The sequence below is a fragment of the Cynoglossus semilaevis genome, chromosome 20 (assembly GCF_000523025.1).
Source record: "Cynoglossus semilaevis isolate Cse_v1.0 chromosome 20, Cse_v1.0, whole genome shotgun sequence".
NCBI classification, from domain to species: domain Eukaryota; kingdom Metazoa; phylum Chordata; class Actinopteri; order Pleuronectiformes; family Cynoglossidae; genus Cynoglossus; species Cynoglossus semilaevis.
This window is the reverse complement of record NC_024326.1, coordinates 1,134,757-1,155,576: the sequence shown is the minus strand read 5'-3', so window position 1 is coordinate 1,155,576 and position 20,820 is coordinate 1,134,757. Positions and strand designations below refer to the sequence as shown.

Sequence of the window (20,820 nt, the reverse complement as noted above, 5' to 3'; positions counted from 1 at the left end):
AGCATGACCGCCAGAAGTGGGCCCAATTCTTGTGCTATTTGGACTGAGACCAACACAGCACCTCAGTGACAGCGGCACGTCCCGCTGTTACTAAACTAAAGTGCATATTGACTCCTAGACTTTATTGTGCTGGAGGTACGGGCGTTAGGGGAAAAGAAGAGCAACAAAAAATAAAACCCAACAAAACAAATGAAGCCACGTTCACACGTGTTCCTTGTATTTAAACGTCATTTCAGGATTTGTCGTCCTTAATAAAACATTTGATAGTCGCAGTATAAATATGACGTGCGAAAACAAAGTAACTGGTGTGTGAAATGTTAACTCTGTCAGACACTGTTGAATATTTAATCACGTACACAACATCAGCTGCTGCCCGGATGTGTGTGTTTGTGTGTGTGTGTTATCTACACTAACTCTAGACCTGACCTGTTCATGACTCAAACTTAATGCTCTGCTGGTTTTTTTTTAAAGACATTTAAAGAAAACAGTGAGCTCTGGATTACTTCAAAGTTTTTTACCAAACTTGTTAAAAACTACAAACCACAGCGACAAAATTAATAATACAATTTAGAATTTATCTGACCAAATAATTGCAATTTTACTCCAACTTCTCCTGCAGAGAGACCACACAGACAGAGGAGTTAACAGGTTCGTGCCATGCAGTGCACAAAAGACTTAGAGAATTGAATGGCTCATCGTTGCACAACCAGATCTTCAGATCGGGATTCAACTGATTCAATCCGACAAACGACAGAACCGTGTTTTGAGACGGGAATGAACAAAAGCATTTAGTGTGGGTAAAGAAGGAAAAGCAGAGAGACAGACTCCATCACACAATGTTAACCCAGAGCCAATCAGCTGCTGCTGCTGCTGCTGTTGTTCAGGGCCAAATGAGCCCAGGTTATAATACCAGATTTCACTGCTGATTACCAGAACTGCAGAAGAGTTTGGGCCAACAGATAAAAAAATACATCATCACGTCATCCAATCTTCAAGTCCAGTCACTTGGTGTTCAAATAATAATAATAATAATAATAATATTGTATTGTTATCTGTTTTAAAGAACGGTTTGATAAACCCGAGAGGTTTATCAAAAGAACGGTTTGATAAACCCGAGAGGTGACCTACACACCGTCACCTAATGGCATAAGTGGACACAGTGTCCTGCCGTGGCACCTTCTCCTCTGGTTTATTCTCCCTGCACTTGTCTCTGGAGCGTCCTGTCTCATGATTGTCACTTCCAGGTGCAGCATCTGGCAGCACTGACCTCCTGCCTGCCCCGAGTCCTTCCACAAACTGGACGTCATCTCTGCTGACTGACAGCGGACGAGACAGCGACCTCATCTACAGGTTCGACGGGCGTCAGGCTGCCAACGTCCCGGATCACGTAGTCCCCCAGAACCTCACGGATCAGTTCACCATAGCAACATGGATGAAGCACGGACCCAGTCCAGGACTCCGGGCCGAGAAGGAAACCTTACTGTGTAACTCCGACAAGACCGGTGAGGGATTGGTTCCACACCTGTTTACATGCACGACAACAACGCTCCCAAGTCCAAATGTTACAGCGGGATGATTTACAACCTGAAGCTAAAAACCGTCATGAATATTCGTTATTGACCTTTCAGTTTTTTTTTCCTCCCATATTTAGCAGCGACGTGTTGTTACTGTAGAAATACTAAAAACTTCTGAAGCACGGGGCCTTTGAAATGAAAGCTAAATCTTTCATACTTTTTATTTCCTCGGTGAAGAAGACACGTCGTTAATGCAGCACGCTCAAACGCCTCTCTTTGAAAGTAACCCGAGTTAATTAGGACGTCGACTTCACGATGCTTCACAATGGCAAATGTTCTGTGAAACTTTTTGCTTAACCGTTGCATATTTAAACCGAGCAGCCTGAACTTTGTAATTAAGGAAGCAATCTGAAAATGACATGTCCTCAGTGTTCTCACTGATGGCTTACTAGCTTAGCTATTCTCATCTGGTGATACAGAGAGAAAAAAACTGCGAGTTAGTTGATGTTCAAATATTATTATTCCTTTACAAGGTTTTGGTTAAAGAACGTGACGTCATCTGTGAATGGCTTTCAAGTTAGGTGGTTTACCAGTAGAATAGTAATAATTCTCTATTCTCTATTCATCTTAACCCACAGTCTAGATCCAGACCTTGAACTGTGAGCATAAATCATAATTATCTGCTGTAATAATTCTCTGCATTTCAGTTTTTGCCAGCACAAGTTTTTTTTTTGTTTTTTTTAGCCTGTGTGACACCAGATGTGCAAAAAATACAGACCAATTTCATGCAACATAAATTGTTCCATTGAGCCATTCAGAAAACCACTTCAGTGAATTTGAATAAATATTTTAGGACACATTAAGTCAATGGTGGATGGAAGGGGAAGCAGAACAAAGTAATTAGAAATGGAAAACGTGTCCAGATTAAGGTAAAGGAAACTTCTGCTGGATTTTGACAGTATGCTCTGTTCTAAGAAGTACTTCAGTACTACGGTCAGTGTTAGTACATAGGTGAAAGACACCTATCAGGTCTCTATTTCCTAAGTATTACATTTCCTAAAGCTAATGTGTTTCCATCATCTCTCCATCAGCTCCTTCAGTTGAGCCGCTGCTGATTTGTTTCAGTCATGCAGGAGCAGTTTCCTGTAACCCACTTTTAATTTCAAAATAAAGGTCTAAACTAGAACACTTAGATGTGCAGCATATTTTGAGATGAAAGTGTAGCCGGCCTTTTCAGCTTAGCTCAGATTTAGGAAATAAGTCAACAAACCCCGCAGCCTGTAGTCTGTGACCAAACTCAGTGGAGCATCGTTGTCACGCTGACTGATGCTTTTTGACATTTTCCAGCTGCTTAAAGTCTCCACTCAGCTGTGAGACAGTTTTCCACTGATCCAAAGAAGAACGCCAGTTGCATTCAAAGCAATGGGAAAAAGAGCAGATAGTTCTACACTGAAGGAAAAGTGTGTGTAAATGGACATAAATAGATAGAAATATATTTATGCTAAATCATTTTTTCCCCTCTGATTCGACTGCTGCAGAGATGAACCGCCACCACTACTCCCTGTACGTGCACAACTGCCGCCTGGTTTTCCTGCTCAGGAGAGATTTCACTCAGGTCGACACTTTCAGACCTGCAGAGTTCCACTGGAAACTGGAGCAGGTGAGGAGTGGAGTGTGTGTTTCTGTGTGTGTACGTGTGGGGTTTTTATGTTTGTGTGTGTGTGTGTGTGTAAGAACTGTGTCCTATATGAGTGCAAGCATAAATTCACAGTGATTTTCCACAGTAGGTGAAGGGCTATTATTTGCATAGAGGAGAGAGGGAGACACTCCATTCTAATTACCACAGGCTCTCCATCACTTTCTTCTGCTTGCTGTGGGAGATAACAGGGAAAGTGGAAAGCCTGTTTAGTTATGGGTAATGGCTGAGCCAGCTGCACGTCTCCATTATCAGTCATGCTTCTGGGAAGTTTGAACTAATTCAGAGCAAACCCTCATGTTTCAAACCGTGGGAAAGAAGGAATATCCAGCATATAAAGTTGTTCCAGCTGAAAAAATTGAATGTTTTTCTTCTAATATTTCATATATATATATATTGTAATTTGTATTTATTTTATTGCTCCTGCTCCAGTGGTTGATCACAATCTTCATATTGTCTTAGAATGTTCCGACTCTTATTGTACCGTGGCAGCTGGAAGATCCCCAAGAAGTTAAACTCACCGAGCAGCAACTCAGCAGGGAAATTCTACTGATAAAAAGAAAAGAAGGTTCTGGAAGCTAAAGTGATTTTAATGGCAGGAGTACAAACATTTTTTTCTGTTAGAAGCTCCTCATTTAACACACTCTCTCTTCCACTGACACTAAATCTGTGGATGTGAGTCTAATCTAAAACTGTTCGCCCTCAGGATACAGCATATATCCTCCTCCTGCTCATGTTATTAGAAAAAATATTTTATCATTACTGTAATATCTCCAAAACAGATTATACCATATTTATCATTCTGCGGTTTTCCTCAGATTGTATTTGCATTTTCCTGTGCGTTGGTAAGGATTAATGCTTTTATTTTGGCGGTTTTGCGTTTGATGTTTTGACTCAAAGGTCCAGTGGAAGTGCTCAAAGAGTTCTTTGTCGCAACGTGGTTTCTTTTTTTTCAGTCCAGCTTCTTTGTTTCGCACAAACAAACTCAGGAAAATGTTCTGTTTTCTTTTTTTTTTTCTTTTTTTCAATTCTGCACCAGCTTCTCATTATCTTTATGCTTTTTTTCTGTGCTCCTTTTTTGGGACTTAGCACATTAAGAGTGCACAGAAACTGGATGAAACCATTTGCTCCTTCCGTCAGATCTTGTAAAGCTGTCACCGTGAGAACATGCTGTGCCGTCAAACAGACTCGCTGCTATGAATCACTGGTGTCGAGCCTCTCGTTAAATAGAGATGGAAATAGTGCAGGATACCGGGAGAAATTACAACGCAGGACGTGCAAAATGGGCAGAGAAATGCTGAGCTCACACTTTGGGGCTGATTCATGGCTCGATTTCCCCTCTGTAAACAGTTCCGGAAACGCTCCCTGATTGGTCCAATCCTGACAGATTACCCATAGACTGGGTCTTTGAACGCTCACTTATTCATTCATTTAAATCCTCCCGCGGGTCACAGGGGAGCCGCAGCTAACAAAAACAATTATCGGACCACGGTCCATCACAGCGCAAACGACCATTCACTCTTCCCCTTGTAGTTATAGTCAGTTTAGAATGTCCAATAACTGTGTTTTTGGCCTATAGGAAAACATGGCAGCACTCAGAAAACATGCAAACTATCATCAGAACATCTGTGTCATCTGTAATCTAAACTAGCACAAAATACTTCCACGTTTTCTGTTTCTGTATCTAACCCCTGAGGAGTGGAAGGACAACCGTAAATGTTCACAAATGGACTGTAGTCACAGTCACACAGCGTTTGGAGAGAGAGCTCTCCTCGGTGGTTCTTGACACATGTAACCTGCCGCCAGGGCCAAAGGCCAGCTGACGGAGCAGCGCTCCAGTGTTATTGATGTAAATCACTTGGACCTGGACCTCTGCTCTTTATGCTAATGCAGGTCAGAGCCTGCAGAACGACTCCCTCGTTCACTTCTCTCCACCGCGGTGAGCAGTCAATAGAAAAATAATTACGGTGTCATTAAGTGCAGCGCCTCGTCATTGTAATTTTCGGCCCGACTAAAGGGCAGTAGGCGACATGAAGAGTACAAGAGGGCGCTTACTGTAGCACGGGGAAACAAGTTGAGGGTACAGGTGGTTGTGTATGAAGTAGAGGAAACTGATCATTTATCTCTCTCCAGATGTTTACATCACGGCCTGGGATTGGTTGAGTGTGGTTGAAAAGGTACAAGAGGAAGTGCATTTATATAACCTTTATTTACAGCTGTTATTAGTTATATATATATGTATGTCTGTGTGTGTGTATATATATATTTCCAACCGGCCTATGTGAGACTGTTCAAAAAGACATTTTGGCCATTTTTGTCATATTAGATCTGCAGTTTTTTTTTTAATTGATTTTGTTTTTATTTTTTCTTCAGAATAAAACTGAACTACACAGTAGTGAAAATGTTTTGTTGCTTATTATGCGATTCGATTTAAGAACATTTTCCAGAACAGAACCGTTTGGGTTCAGTGACTAATCGTAAAATCTAATCTCACTGAGAGGCTGTGTTTTCTCTTTTCCTCCTCCTTTTATTCCTTCCTTTAAAAGCATGACTAGTTTATTATGAAATTGTAAACTATAAAGCACAGGCATAAATAGAGAGTTTGTGCCATTGCGTAGACCTGCTAAATAAAGAGATTTAGGTGGAGGCAGTAATGAAGGTGAAGCGTTGACTATTGGGCTGTGTGTCAGAGCTGCTTCTAACCCTTCTTTTTCCTGCAGCACTTAGAGAGGACACTCCTTGGCTCCTGTGGCAACTCCATTTAGCTGTATTGATTTTGCGATTCTCGGGCCGAGAGGGGGAGGGTCTGAGAGGGATGAAAGGAAGGTGGCAAAGAGGGGGCAATCAAGGGGGAGGCATCTTTTTTTCACGTCAATCGAACACTGTGACGGAATGTCACGTCAGACAGGAACCTCAGTGTGCCTGAGAAAACAGTAACAACACGTACACACACACACACACACACACGTGCACGCTATCTATTTCTCTCACTTTTAGCCTGGGTAATGGACAACAGGATGGATCACTCCTGAGGAACATTATTCACTGGCCCTGACTGGAGAAAGCCTATCAGTTGGATCCAGCTGTCGAAAAGATATTCCCTCAAAGTCCCACAAATCAGGAGTCACGCTTCTCATGTCATACAAGCAAAAGACGCCACCGTCTCATGTCCTATGATTGGTAAAAATCTCCAAACATTCATCTATCCTCACTGTCATGTTGTTGTTGTGGTAGGAAAAGGCCTGAAAATGATCAGTTTGAAATAACTGCCTGACATATTTGTCATTAACGGTGTAATTTAAGGACTAAGTTTCAGCTAAAAATGTTAAATTAGCATCTTGGGTAATTTTTTTTAAATGTGCCTATGATGCTAATTTCTCAGAGCTAACTGACTGTTGGTAAGCCTGGGGTGGGTTTTTTAACCTCCCATGTGACTCAGGAGTCTCTCCCAGATATTCAGCTCCTCTGAGGCTAAAAACACATATTTTCCGAGCAATCATGTAAAACTGAAAAAAAGAACATCTCGAATGAAAAGTCTTCATCTTCAGCGTCTTCAAGAAACCAAAACAGACCCTCGTCCACTACTTAACTGCTTCAGATACCTAAAGTAAAACGGTAAAATAACACCAAATCATCTACAATGATTTCAAAACAGCATCAATGCTGCAACAACAACAGGGGAAGATTTGCTAAATCACAGTAACCAAGTATTTGTAAAAAAAAAAAAAAGTTAAGCAAAAGATGGCACTGGTGTTGGATGGACCAGGTTCTGACCAGACCTTTGCCTGTTGACAGCTTGGATTAGACTCCCCTCCCCGTGACCCTGCACGAACGGAGGCTCTGGCATTAGAAGCTGGCATTAGAGCAGAGGTTCCCAAACTTCTTTTCTTTCTTTTTTTCTGCAGCGTCCGCATTTTGTAGATAAAACTGTTGGTGCGCCCCCTCCCCCTCTTTGACATTTTCCCAGATTTCTTGAAGTCTCCACTGAACTTTATTTTAAACACTGTGGGCCTTACAAAAGTACTGTTTCAGCAGACTGACTAGTTTGGATGGAGCCGAAGTCTGAGAAAAAAACCATACGGTCGATGAGATTGGATGGAAAACACGGGGCAGGGTGGGGAAAAAAAAGAATTTTGTTTTTTTTCTACTGATTTGTTTCTGTTGTGTCTATTTCACGTTTGAACGGCTTTGTCTGTTTGTTCGCCTTAGTAAAATAAAGATCAAGTGCTTATGTGTTACGGCATTGATCTAAATCCTTAAAAAACCTGTTTTTTTTAACTTCCATCAGGATTTCTACAAAGAGAGGAAATAAAACTCTTCCCAACAAAAGACTCAGAGGTGAAGCAAATACACTGCAATTTTTCTCCGAGGGTTGAGATCGCAATAAGGGGATTAGGAGGCAGTGATTTATTTGTGTAGGAAAGTGTTTCACATCAATCGCAGGGAAAAGAAAATCGGACGATTGATGCCGCCGCGTGGTGGTGGCTCGCGTGTTGTGAGTCGGAGGTAAAGTTTCCAATTCCTCCAATTACACTGCTTGAGACAGAAGCCGAAGCCCTGCTGTTTGTCCTTTCTGCCGGACTTCGATTACGGGGACTGAATGTAGAGAGGGGACAGGTTCACCCCTCGTCCTGTTTGTCTCTACAGCCTTATCTACCTGCTCTTCCCCTGTTTGTTGTTCCACCGCTCGTTCCCAGTGCTGTGTTGATTAGAGCACTCACTGTGTCCCCCTAGAGATTAATTGGATATTGTATGTGTGTGAGTGAGTGTGTGTTGCAGATAGCAGGTGAGATTGCCCTTCCTATTAAAAGACTGATTTAGTAGCCGAGCAGACACACTGATAAATGCCTGGCTCTGTTTTTAACCTACCTGCTGCCCATTCATCAGTATTTACAGCACATTACGGTTCATCTTTAAATAACAACATGTATCAATTTAAATACTGCTTTCAATTATCAATGAATAATAGGTTATTGGTTGAATGTTCTGTCACAGTCGGGGCAAAAGGCCATGCGTTTCAGGTTTCAGCTGCTAAAAGCACGGGCGACAGATGTGGCATTTTACCAAAACAAATGGCTGCACACAGCCCTGCAGGCACGGATGATAAATAACTAATGAGAGGCAGTTGGAGTAGAGTAAAAAATCGATCTCATAAACACTCACACATGAATGCATCTCTAAATATACCAAGCAATATTTACCTCAGAATACTGCAAAAAGTAGGAAATGCTACGCTAGGTAGAGTCAATGAAAGAAAAGGTTAGTGAGGAAAGGAAAGGGGTCGGGCGGATACGATTGGATGAAGCTTTTTCTTTTTCAATTTCAAGTATATGTAATACAAAGGGTAGACAACATGTGTGCCGTTAGCCTAATAAAAACACTGTAGCCTCAGGGGTCCACAGCGAAGAATGAGAGACCAGTAGATGTGTTCAGAAATAAACAGTAACAGACTGAACGGACCAGAGCGACAGACAATGACAGAGAGCAACATTTTCTGTTTAGCAGTCGCTTAAAATAAAAAAAAAAGGTAGAAAACAATGGATAACAGCACTGACCTGGAGGCAGCATCTCAAAAACAGCAAAAAGTGCGTGCCTGGGGCTGAATATATTTCTTTTGCTGTTGGGATGATGTGGAAACGTGTGGCAAAACACGTGTGTTCACTTTTTCCTTGTTTTTTTAGGGAGCATCTGTAATCTTAGAAGTCCAGTTACAGCATATATTACTATATTAATTAATGAATTAGAGTTGCTGTCTGGATCTTCTAAGTGGACATTGAATAATGGTGGACTAGGCATGGGAAACCTATGGCCTGGGGGCCCGATATGGTCCACTAGGCTCTTTAATCTGGCCCGCAGAACTTAAAAATTTAAATCCCCAATAGCTGGCACCCTCCAGGGTTGAGGTGTTGCACTTGCTACTGTTTTGCTTTGTCCTTTGTTTGAACTTACTAACCACAGAAAAAACAAACAGGTTAAATAAAAGAAAAGTAGACAGTGAGTGCCGAGTGGTTAATAAGGAATGAACAGAATATTTTTGAAGTTTAAGTTCACGCCAACACTCCCTCCATCTGCACCTGGCCTGGTGTCTTTGTGTTCATTTCTAATAGTCAACATAAAGAAAACACGTTTCTCAGCTTCCATCTACATCAGAAAACCCAGAGAAGCCTGATTGGCGTCTTTACCAAACCCTTTTCTACTCGGAGTGTGTTTACTTCCTCTCCAGCTCGACCTAATTTAAGGACTGCGCTGCACTTTGTCTGCTGCGGGCGTTTTTGCTGCTGTTTCCACGTAGAGCTCCCCAAATGTAAATGTCTCCTCAGTGAGAGTCTGCTGAGGGCTGTAGTTAATGCAACTACAGTCTCTGCTACTTATGGACCACTCAGCATGTCTGCAGAGTGGTCTAAATGCACGGTGTAATTATTCAGGGAGCTTTCTCTCCTTCTCCCAACCCTCCTTTTTTTTCCATGTGACCATCTTCTCCTGGTCTCTGTTTTATCTTTTTCTTTTTGTTCTCATGGAGGATTTTCAATAATATTCCATTACTTCATCAAACAAGGCGCAGAGATAACAACAGTATCGAAACCCTGCAGCAAAACATTTCCCATGTAGACCTTTGATCTGAAACGCAGGACCGGCTTTGCATTATCCTTATTTTTAACTTTCATGTATTTTTCTCCGACTCTCATTAAAAATCCCATTTTGCCTGTTTGATGCTCTGAACAACAGTGGGCTACAGCTGACATGTGGTGTTCCTCTTTATTTACATGAGATGCGTTTTATAATTCTACATCTCCGTGCACTTACGTTTCCTATAATTGTGACTCCCCACCAGCACGTGGACAGAATAACAGGCCCACATCAATAATGCAGCGCGACAACAGTGGCCGAGGAGAAAGGAGGAGAAAGGAGGAGAGGAGCGGAGAGGAGCGGGTCGACAGGAATGTGAATTTAACAAAGGAGATGGGAAGAAAGAGAGAGGAGATAGGTGGATGTTAGGACAGAGGGGTGAGGTGGAGGTGGGCACAGCGGGGAGAGAAGAGGGAGCAGAAAGTAGTTCAGATAAAGTGCACTGAACAAGACAGACGGGAGTGGGAGGGAGGGAGGGAGGGAGTGGTGAATAAAAGCTTCAGATTAACACACACGCACCTAAACTGACGACAATCACTGTGAAAGACAGAGGAACGAACTGCAATTACCATTCACTCTGCACATTTATGTCCAACATATGGACAGTGGACCCACACACTGCAGAGGGAAAGAAGGGGGAGCTGTAAGGAAACCCAGTAATCCAGATGCCAACGACTGTAAATCACCAGAGACTGTTTACAGCACAGCAAACATCTCTGTATCCTCTCTGGGTGGATTTGAATATACCACGATTAATCAACATTGTTGACAAAAACCAGCCGATTAAATACACTGGAACCTCCGTTTTCAAACTTAATTCATTCCTGAAGGCCGATCGTGAACCGAAAAGTTCAAAAATTGAAACAATTTTCCCCAAAGGAATCAATTTATTTCAAAGGAATCGTTTTAGAAATCGGTAACTAATCGACTTTAAAAGAGTCTTTTGTTGCAGCCCTAGTGTAAAAATAGAGCAAAGTTTATTTCATTGGTGTTTATTTATTTGTTGAAAAGTAGTTTATATTTTATATAGTATGTATAATATCAATTATTTTCTATATATTGCATACATTTCTGCCCTGCTGCTGTTACAAACCTCTTGTTTCTGTTTACTGTGAATAATGTCATATTTCCAGCACACGTCAATCACTAACTAAAAAAATATATACATATATTACTTATTATTTTGTTATTGCTGGATAAAATGCCGTGGGTGTCCCATCATGCATTGTGTGTGCCAATTAGGGCGCTGTTAAATTAATTTCCTTTCCGATAAGTCAACTGCTGCAGAGCAGAAACCCGGCTAACTAAAACCTGTTTGAGTGACACCTGCCAGAACTGAAAGACAAAACTCTCCCTGGTAAAAATACGTCAGTGTGGCTTTTAGCATTCACACACAGACACAGTGGATATCAGAAGCCTCACTGTGTACAGTAGTGGTCAGCCGCCTGTTCATAGAGATGAACTGAAGCTCCTCCACTCTGACCTCCTCGACCTTTTACAAGTTTGCTCTGCAATTAGTTGCCCCAGCAGAGCAGTCTTTCCTGGTATTGATCCAGCACTGATCCTGGTGCGTTGTGTTGCGAGTATATTTTGATCCTGAAAATTAAATTGGCAGAAATGTTTCACATTTCACAAATTTAATTTAAAACCCTTCCACATGGGTGAGTTTACTGTTATTATTCTCTGATGCGTCTGCATTTACAACCGGCTGCAAACGCTGCTGACTTTTCCACAGCTGTCAAACAGAGCAGCAGGAGTGACGACAATCTCTGTTCATCTCAGATCATCTAAAACCATGCCAACCTTTCCTCTTTTGCATCATCAAACTTGTGAGTTAGGTTTACAAAGAAGCCTTAATGATTCTCTCACCACCCAGTCCAGTCTGTGTGTTCCACTGAGGAAACCATTAAGGCCCTCTTCTATCCCCGTCGGGGCTCGGTCCTCATCAATTTTCATTATCCCGTACAGGATAACAGCCCACAGAAACGCTGCAGGAAGTAGCTGCAGGCCAATATTCAATGCTGTAACAGATGCACATCAATCAACACTCTATTGTCATTTATTACATACGTACTGCAGTCCAATCAGCCGATCCTGTGCTTCGATCGCGTTTATCTTCCTTTACGTTATCTAACCTCGTTCCTGCTTCTATTAGGCTCATGTGGTTAATCAACTCTCCTCTCTGCTGCTCACCGCTGTGATTTGTAATGAGTCATATTCATGATGATTAGCAATTAGTCAAATCCTAGGTGATTTGCATACTTTAATTACACTTAAATCCAAATCCTATTGATGGGTGTTTTAAAAGAAACATCTCAAAAACTGAAAAACCCACTCCTGTTTGTCTTTTTAGTCTACGTCTACCTTGGCATGACTCTAAACTGAGAAAGAAACATTTCCTTAAAAACCGACTTATTTAAAAAAGAAATTAAACAGTATACTTCAGTGATCATCAACTGGTGGCTTGCGGGCCAAATCCAGCCAGCTATACTGCCCATACTGGCCCACGACATTATTCCAAAATAAACATCAAATAATAATGTGGGACAAAATGTCTTTTTTATTTCACTTTATCCGAGTGTCTCCAAAGGCAGCTATTGTACTTCACTAAAAGGGTAAATCTAACCATGCGACAGAGTGACTTCAATGGCTGCACCGTAGTTACAGTCCGGCTCATCTCCATCAGTCCACTGTTAGTTCTTTTTACCTCTCTGTCAGTTATGACGCGGCCATTACCGTCTGGAGCTGAAACAGTAGTAAGGTTCACACATACTTTCCGCGGTGCTGCCGTGAGACGAGGAGTCGGGTCATTTTAGCTTATGTGGTGTAATTGGACGGCTGTCTCACCACTGCTGGGAGAGAAAAACATTTCTCAGATTTTTACCACCTACCAACAAATCAGGCATTTCAGGTGAGGCTTAATGGGCCTTAATGGACAACACGTTGGACTCCCCCCCCTCACCCCCCCACTCTACCCCCTCTTTATAAATATTTATAAGGGTGTGTAAGCTGATATATCGCAATATTCCGTTTACATGCAAATATTAATGGCATTGTTTTGTTCCATCCAGCTTTAGCTTAGCTGCTTTTAGTAACCTGATGTTAAGCATGTTAGCACTATGCTAAAAGTTTTCCTTTTAGCATAGTTTTAAAATAAACTCAATATATCATCATGCCTATAGTATTGTAGTATATCGCAATATATCGTTGCCCCTGCATCCTGATACATATACCAATATATGTATTATACAAACTAAAAAACATATATATTTCTTTTTTATAATTATTGTAAAAAAACAAAAAAGGAACCAGCAACATAAAAGGATTTTTGTGTGTATGTCTGTGTGTGTGTGTGTGTGTGTGTGCCTAATCAGGGAATACGGGTGAGGGTTGATGACAACAGCACAGCTCACAGGTCATCTGTAGCCATGTCGGTGACTCATTGTGTGGCTTTTAATGAACAGCTCATTAGATGAAAATCTCATTAGTTTTGTGATGAAAGTGAGCAAATGATCCAGGGATGGGGAGAAGAATTCGGTGCATCCATTTAATTTGGTGAACATTCTGAGATGCGCCTCGGGCTTTGGGCTCCGTGAATGGAGCGAATACCATCCTCTGGGAGAAGCTTCCCACCAAAGTAAGACTCAGGAAAATGTGAATTTGGTGGAGCACATTTTCAAGGTTATATTAATTATTAAAAGAAAACTACAAGCTACGCTGTTTGTTTTTTCTTCCATTGCAGATCTGTGACAAAGAATGGCACTACTATGTGATCAATGTGGAATTTCCCGCGGTGACGCTTTTCGTAGACGGCGTGACCTACGAGCCCTACCTGGTGACAGATGACTGGCCCATCCATGCCTCCAAGATTGATACACAGCTGACTGTTGGAGCCTGCTGGCAAGGTCAGTGTCTGTGTTCGAGGGTTGCAAGAATAACACACACAGACCCACACACTCTCTCACAGCTGCTTTGACCTTCTGCAAAAATGCATTCAAGATTTCACCAAAAAAGGCAGGAAGGAGCAGTGGGGGGCTGATGCTTTTATGTTATGTTGTCAGACATGTTTACTGCTGCTGTTTGACATGCAGCAGCCTCGTCTGCTCCCCGTTATAGCGTTTTACTGTGGTGCACATGAATTACAAAATCAATTTTTCTGGACATGTTTTTCACATCAGGGGCCACTTTTCTGCATATTTATCACCACGTCGTGACTGCGTATTGATAAAGGGAGTATTTCATCAAAGATCCATTGTCTTTCGCAGCAAGGAAAAAACAACAAAACAAAACAATGTTCTTACTAAAATAACTTAAAAGCCCGGTTGAAGGAAGAAAGACCTACAAAGAGTCCATCCACGCTGTCAGGGTGGTTTGAACGAATCGATAATAAGATGAAACGGGGTCAAAATATGGACAAAGATGCATCGATGCAGGGACGGCACATAATCAATAACTGTGCTGGACCAACGCTCACGCATAAACGCTAAGGAGGTATCCTTTTTATTTAGGGAAAAATAGCACTCTTTAAACTGTAAATAATTTGCTCAGTTGAAGCAGCACTCCACAGACCAACATAAAACACCAGAGAGTCATTATATAGTAAAACGACAACAACGTGTTATGCCTCATTGTGGTCAAATTCAAATCATTAGCTGCAGTTGAACTCGGTTTTGTGCCGTAAACAGAATGAAGATATTATTATTTTAAATTGTTTTCATCCCTCGGAGGCAGGGAGGCAGTGTTCTTTGGGTTCCGTGTCACTCCCTCCTTTCTTTAACTATTGGCGACATTTTTGTTTCCTCCTTTCTTTAACTATTGGCGACATTTCTATGAACAGAATATTATAACGCCCATCTGCATGTTCTGTTTTTGTTTCTTTTTTTTTACAACTCTGTCTCTTTTTTGCTAACCAATAGCCAAATAAAAATGCATATATCCCATCATCCTTCTATAAATAATTAGCCGATCCGTCGTCAGACATTTACACAGTATTTACACAGTATTATATAATGTACTCAATCAGACATTTTTAATGTCCTCCAGTTGGTTCCCTGGGCTTTCTTGGGACAGATTGTGCTCATGTGCGCTCCAGTTAAAAACCGTCTGTCTGGTCTTTAGGATGCACAGGAGGGTTTTCCTAATCAGATGGTCAGACTTCCTCTGGATGAGCAGTGGCTTCTCTAGCAGCCCGCTCCTGCTGCCTAACCATTTAACTCTATCGGTGGGATTGAATCCAGTCATTGTATGGAGTCAGATAATTCTTTAAGTCGCTGTTGAAAGCTCATCGTAAATCCCCCGGCAAATGAGAAAGGCTTTGTTTTCCAGGCCTCCTCTTTACCACATTAATTTAGTACAAAGCCTGCTGCCCTTGCTGTTGTTGTCGGCCCGTCGACTCCGTTCTCCCCTCACCTGCGATGTTCAATATAACGCAATTTAGAGCACTTGAAGAGGCAAAATAATCAGTTTACTGCCTCGCCGCGGTGGTCGAAACACACCGCCGTTTTCTCTTTTTGCTGAAGGCAACAGTCCAACATGATGAGGACATGTAGTAAACAGAGATAATGCATAAATAAATGGGGCACATCGCGCCACTTTGCCAATAACATTGCAATTTGAGGCACAAACAGAGAAAGAGGCAGCGAGTGCTGTGCTGTAAAGATAAATAAAGAGATTAATATTTATACACCAGGGCTGTTCTGGCTGTCTCCTCTTTTTTTTTTTTTTTTTTTCTTTTTTTTTTTTTTTTAATAAATAGAGGAGACATGAGCTGAGTGGCTATCAAACTGGAAATTCTGTATGTTATCTCCAGCGGCAGGGATCCAGAGTGAGAGATCACACTAGCATGGAGGAGAGTTATGCTGCTGCCATCTTTATGAGTTGAATAATTACACAAAATTGCTCTGCAGCTTGCGTAAATAACACCCGCGACATCATCTTTCACCGCTGATGGTGTTTTTGGTGCCGTTAAAAATGTCTTCCCCTGGTGTGCTTGATTGCTATTTTTTATTTTGTCAGGATTTTTGTTTGCATCATGTCTCTCTCTCCCTCTCTCTCTCTCTCTCTCTCTCTTTCTATGAATATCTGATGGTGAGAGACGCCCTGAAGGAAGGATTAGCCAGCGTGAATGGAGGACAACTTTGTCAGCTATTACATCCCAATGAAGCTGCTCTAAGCTTCACTAAGCCGCAACTGATAACTTTGCAGGCCATTAGTGAGCAAGAGTGCCTCTCTCTCACTCTCTCTCTCTCCCTCATTTCTCCATCCCACCCTTTTACCCTACAATCAACAACATCAGCCTTAGACGTGTGGAACGAAAGGCTTTCAGACTGTACTTTCACACGAAGCCCGGCAGCAGAAAATCAGAGGCGTGTTTTCACTACACACACAGACAACGTTAACATGCAAATGCTCTGTTACGAGGGGGCTTTCTGCCGATCCCTGCCGTGGCAGCTGAATGCCGAACATGTGTGTTTGCTGTCTCATTTAATACAGAAGGGGAGAGGAGGTGGGTAAACTTTTCAAAACCAAGCCTACAGTGTTCCGACGTTCGACATTAACGTGGGAAAATGAATACATCAATCAGAAAACCATCAGTACGCTCTTTAATCATATGTAGATTATGCAGAATCATAATATTCTCCCCCTCAACAGCCCCGAGCAGAGAAGTGAGAAGAAATGGAAGTGCACAAATATCACGCAGCCGAAACACACGACGCAACTTCATATGTAAAGAGCATTTGTCGTTTAATTTAAACTAAATCCACACAAGCCCATTATCACCGCGGCAGGGAGAGGACGGATGTACGTAATGCCAATTAAATCCCCGTTCTCTCAGGTATTTACAGAAAATCCTGTAAAGTGGCCAAGAACAATAGAAGCTACGGAACAAAAGCACCAGAATAACACGCAGCTTTTATTCTGTGTTTAAAAGGTACGAAGGCCAACGAAGTTCAGAGGCAGAAACGAAGAAGTTTAACCCTTAAAAACATTCAAATAACGCTGGAATCCAGTAAGACTGACTGATTTTGACAAGTAAAGCCGCACTGAATTGTCTCTGGAAAAGGAGAGAGACGTCGTTTTCCAATTTATGGAGATTAATTTGAACACTTTCATATTTTATTCTAACCTTATTTTGACTGCTTACCCTAAGGACAGAAAAGTGAAGGACTGGAAAAAGTAAAAACTATTTTTCAAATCAAACTTGTTACACACAGGTTGTATTGACGGAATATTACATTTCTAAGATTGATTTTTTAAACATATTTTACCATCCATCCATCCATCCATCCATCCATCCATCCATCCATCTATCCACCCATTCTTCCATCCATCCATCCATCCATCTATTTATCGATCTAATTTGGACATTTAGGAAGTTAATGCCTAGCTGTTTCCTCGATAATATAAGGAATTTATTTTCAACAAGAAAATAAATAATTTTTCTAAAATATTTGGGGTTATTTTCATGAACTACACATTAAACACTGATGTGGTCCCTCAAAGAAATGACGGGGCCAGGAGTGACCCTCAGTTCATTAGAGTCTGATTCCCCTGGCTTTAGTTGGTCTGAAAAAACCTAGTGGTCTGTTGTCAGGTGGAGTTTTCAATTTTCATTCCTCAGTTAAAGTAGCATTGTGGTTTCTAATTCAGTAAAGATGCTGGAAATCATGTCCAGTCAGCAGAAGTCTTCATCCTAGGACGTCATACACAGACATGTCCCTGGAGTCTCTGAGTCTTTATTGTTAACTGCAGTTGGTCACGGCCGTAAATTATTTATCCTCAGAGTTTTTCTGAGCTGACACTTATTCTCCTGTCAGTTCAGCAAAAAAAAACAAACAAAAAAAAACAGGTGAAAAACAACAAACCCATGTTTTCACATACGTGTGGCTCATTAACCACATTTGTTTGTTGGTATCTGTAAAAGCATTCTGTTTGGAGTGATTTTAATCCAGCGTTTATCACTGAAACTCTGATCTCTCAGGTAACCTGAATAAAACCCAACCTTTATTCGTTCCACTGTCTAAATGTTGAAAAGCAAAAGAACCTTTTTAACTCAGCTGTGGAAGTAAACAAGTCCTTGAGAGAGAGAGAGATTTAACCCTTAAAATATTAAAATAAACGCCTGAAGCTAGTTAGAAAATAAAATACTGTTTAAAAAGTGAAACTGCAGCACCTTATCATGGAAACGTCCTGGGGGACAGTGTTTTGATATTTAGACATTATTTTTACAATCTGCAGAGACTACGTTCAGACTCGAACTTTTCTCGTACTTTTTCCTCAACTTTAACTCCAAACTTTGAGTGATGGAAAAGTGCGAGTCCTTGGAACCGGAGTTGGGTTTTTTTTTTTTTGTTTTTAGTTTTACAAAAATATGAAATCAATATTTTCGTGCTTAGGTTTTTTTATTTATTTATCAAATCAATTTGAACAATAATATATACCAGCTGAATGTTCAGTTTAATGAGGCCTACATTCAACTCAGCACCGACGACCTTCTCTCTTGTAGATGAAAAAGTGTGAAAATAAGGTGTAAAAATGTAACAGAACACTACGACAGTAAAGTAGACCAGATAGTAGACTAGAACTAGAGCAGAGGGAGCACAGGTTTGGTTGGTATGAGGCCCCCTCCCCTCCTCTACCCTCCAACTACCACCACTCTCTTATAGGAGTTTTTATTATTTATGTTTGCAGGCGCTCAGCTTCCTCAAGGCACACGGTGTTTCCCCATAGAGAACAAACTATGAGAAGTAATGAAAGAGGAGAAAACACAAGCAGAGGGCGGGTTCACTGTATATGGACACACTGCACTTTCATTGGCTCCAGAAAATTCCTTTACTTCTACATACATGGATAATCTCTACTCTGAGCATTGATATTTTAACAATCCCATGTGAAACCCTGATTTATTTCTGACTTCATTTCTAAATATTTACACACACACGCTGTTTTATTTCATCTTCTGATTTAGTGACCACTGCTGTTGTCTTTTTTCCTCCCGTTGTCCGGTGCGTGACTGTTCCATTCCACAGTATCGCCGTGGACACAGTGTGTTTGTGCCATATATGTGATTTATGCACTTTGCTTTTTTTTTATTAAAGCCCGAGGTTTTTCTCACATTATGATACATTTTAGTGCCTGCCCACCGTCCGTGCCATATTTCCTTTTATCTGCACATTACCCACACTACAGGAAATAGTCTTGTGACCAATGTCCACATAAAACTGTTCCTGTGGGTTGCTTCCACAGCCACGACTCATTATACAATACGTCTTATGTCGTTTCCATATACTGCTGCAGGAAATTGTGTTTCCAAAATGCCGCCTCAGCGTTTTGGAGTTTGGTTACTGACAAAGTTTGACGGCGCCTCTCTCCCAAATGTGATGGTTTCCCACTGGTTGTGATCTGGATGTTAAATATTCCTCCATTAAGTGTAATTCAATAATGCTTCAGAGCGTGACTTTTTGAACTCGGGCAGCCTGGCTCTGCTCGTGTGGGAGCGAGAAGCCTCTCTGCGTTTACAGGTCCTTCAGTATCAAATCGTCCGTCTTGATTAGATTAGTGTCTCCGTCAGCGTTAATCCAAGTCATTTTTTACACATTCAGTGACACGTGACCTGCAGAGTCGAGACGGTCAGTGTGTTTTATTAGATTTGAAAACGGACTATTATTAAGCAGCGCTCCTAGAGATGTCATCTGGTCCTTTAATCAGTTCTTAGTATAAGATGTTAAAGGTGTTTTTAATTGTTTTTATTATAGAATTATAGAATTTCTCCAATTCTAATCCAAAGCTGCCTTAAATCTTTTCTTAATAATCTTCAAAGCTGCCTTAAATCTTTTCTTAATATTTTTTTTACTTCATTTGTTCGAAAAAAAAGCTAAATAAATTTAATAAAATAGTTGTTTTGGGTAAAATTACCTGTCTAAAAATGAGTAACAGCAGGTGTTGAGGGACAAGCTGATGTGAATTAATTCAACACAGCAAAATGAATGCTACAGCAACATAAAAGATTTCGACACACAGGATATAAACATAATGGTAAGCTCCAAGGAAATGATGCCAGGGAATTGAACTACTATCACTACAGAAAAGGGGGGGTTGGTTAGCCCCTCCCCTCGGCTTCTTCAAATGTTATTTTCAGTCAACTGCAGTAGTACATACATAATCCATGTTAACCCTCAGTTTGCCCTGGCGTCCTCTCTTTTACCTCATTTGTCAGCTGTCCCTTTCAACCCGTATTGACCTGTCTTCTCTTCCTACCCTTCTTCCTCCTCTCATCTTCTTTCCCTCCTGGTCTCTCTTATCCTTACATCTTCTCCCATCTGCTCTTCTTTTACTAACCCTCTCCTCCCCTCTTCTCTTCTCTCTTTCCCCCCTCCAGGTGGTGAAGTAGCCACCCCCAGGTTCACACAGTATTTCCGTGGCAGCCTGTCAGGTCTAACAATTCGCCCAGGCCGCATTGAAACCCAGAAGGTTATCTCCTGTTTGCAGGCCTGTAAAGAAGGACTGGACATCAACTCTCTGGAAAGCCTGGCTAAGGACATAAAGGTGTGTTTAAATAAAAGGAGCCTGGAGGAGAGAAATGAAAAACAACACACAGAATCCATACACTCTGGCCTCACCCCGGGCTTTGTCCTATTTATCTTTGCACACATGCTGTGATGGAGTCTTTAGATCAGATTCATTTTCGTGGTTTTTCCAGTTATTTTAATGGATGACGTGTGTCCTTTTGTGTGTCTGTGTGGCTCCAGTTCCACTTCAACCCGGCCCAGTCTGTGCTGGTGGTGGAGGGAGAGGATGTTGGCAGCATCAACACAGCCATGACCAAGGTCTCCTACATCAACTCTCGACAGTTCCCTACATCGGGTCTCCGACGGCTGCACATCACTACCACAGTACAGTACGTGTACACACACACACACACACACACAACCCATAAAATGTTGTTCCCCTTGTGAAAAATGTGTGAGCTCCTTTTCAGACCAG

The 20,820-nt window shown here is 41.5% G+C and overlaps 1 protein-coding gene across 1 annotated transcript in view; it reads left to right on the top strand.

Annotated features, from left to right (window-relative positions):
- The window catches only part of clstn2a (calsyntenin 2a), a 130,159-nt gene that overhangs the window by 100,747 nt on the left and 8,592 nt on the right, over positions 1-20,820 (top strand). Inside the window, exons 8-12 of the mRNA XM_008333731.3 lie at positions 1,245-1,502; positions 3,053-3,174; positions 13,580-13,742; positions 20,216-20,382; positions 20,586-20,734. Coding sequence (XP_008331953.1) covers positions 1,245-1,502; positions 3,053-3,174; positions 13,580-13,742; positions 20,216-20,382; positions 20,586-20,734 — 859 coding nt within the window. The remainder of the gene's footprint in view (positions 1-1,244; positions 1,503-3,052; positions 3,175-13,579; positions 13,743-20,215; positions 20,383-20,585; positions 20,735-20,820) is intronic.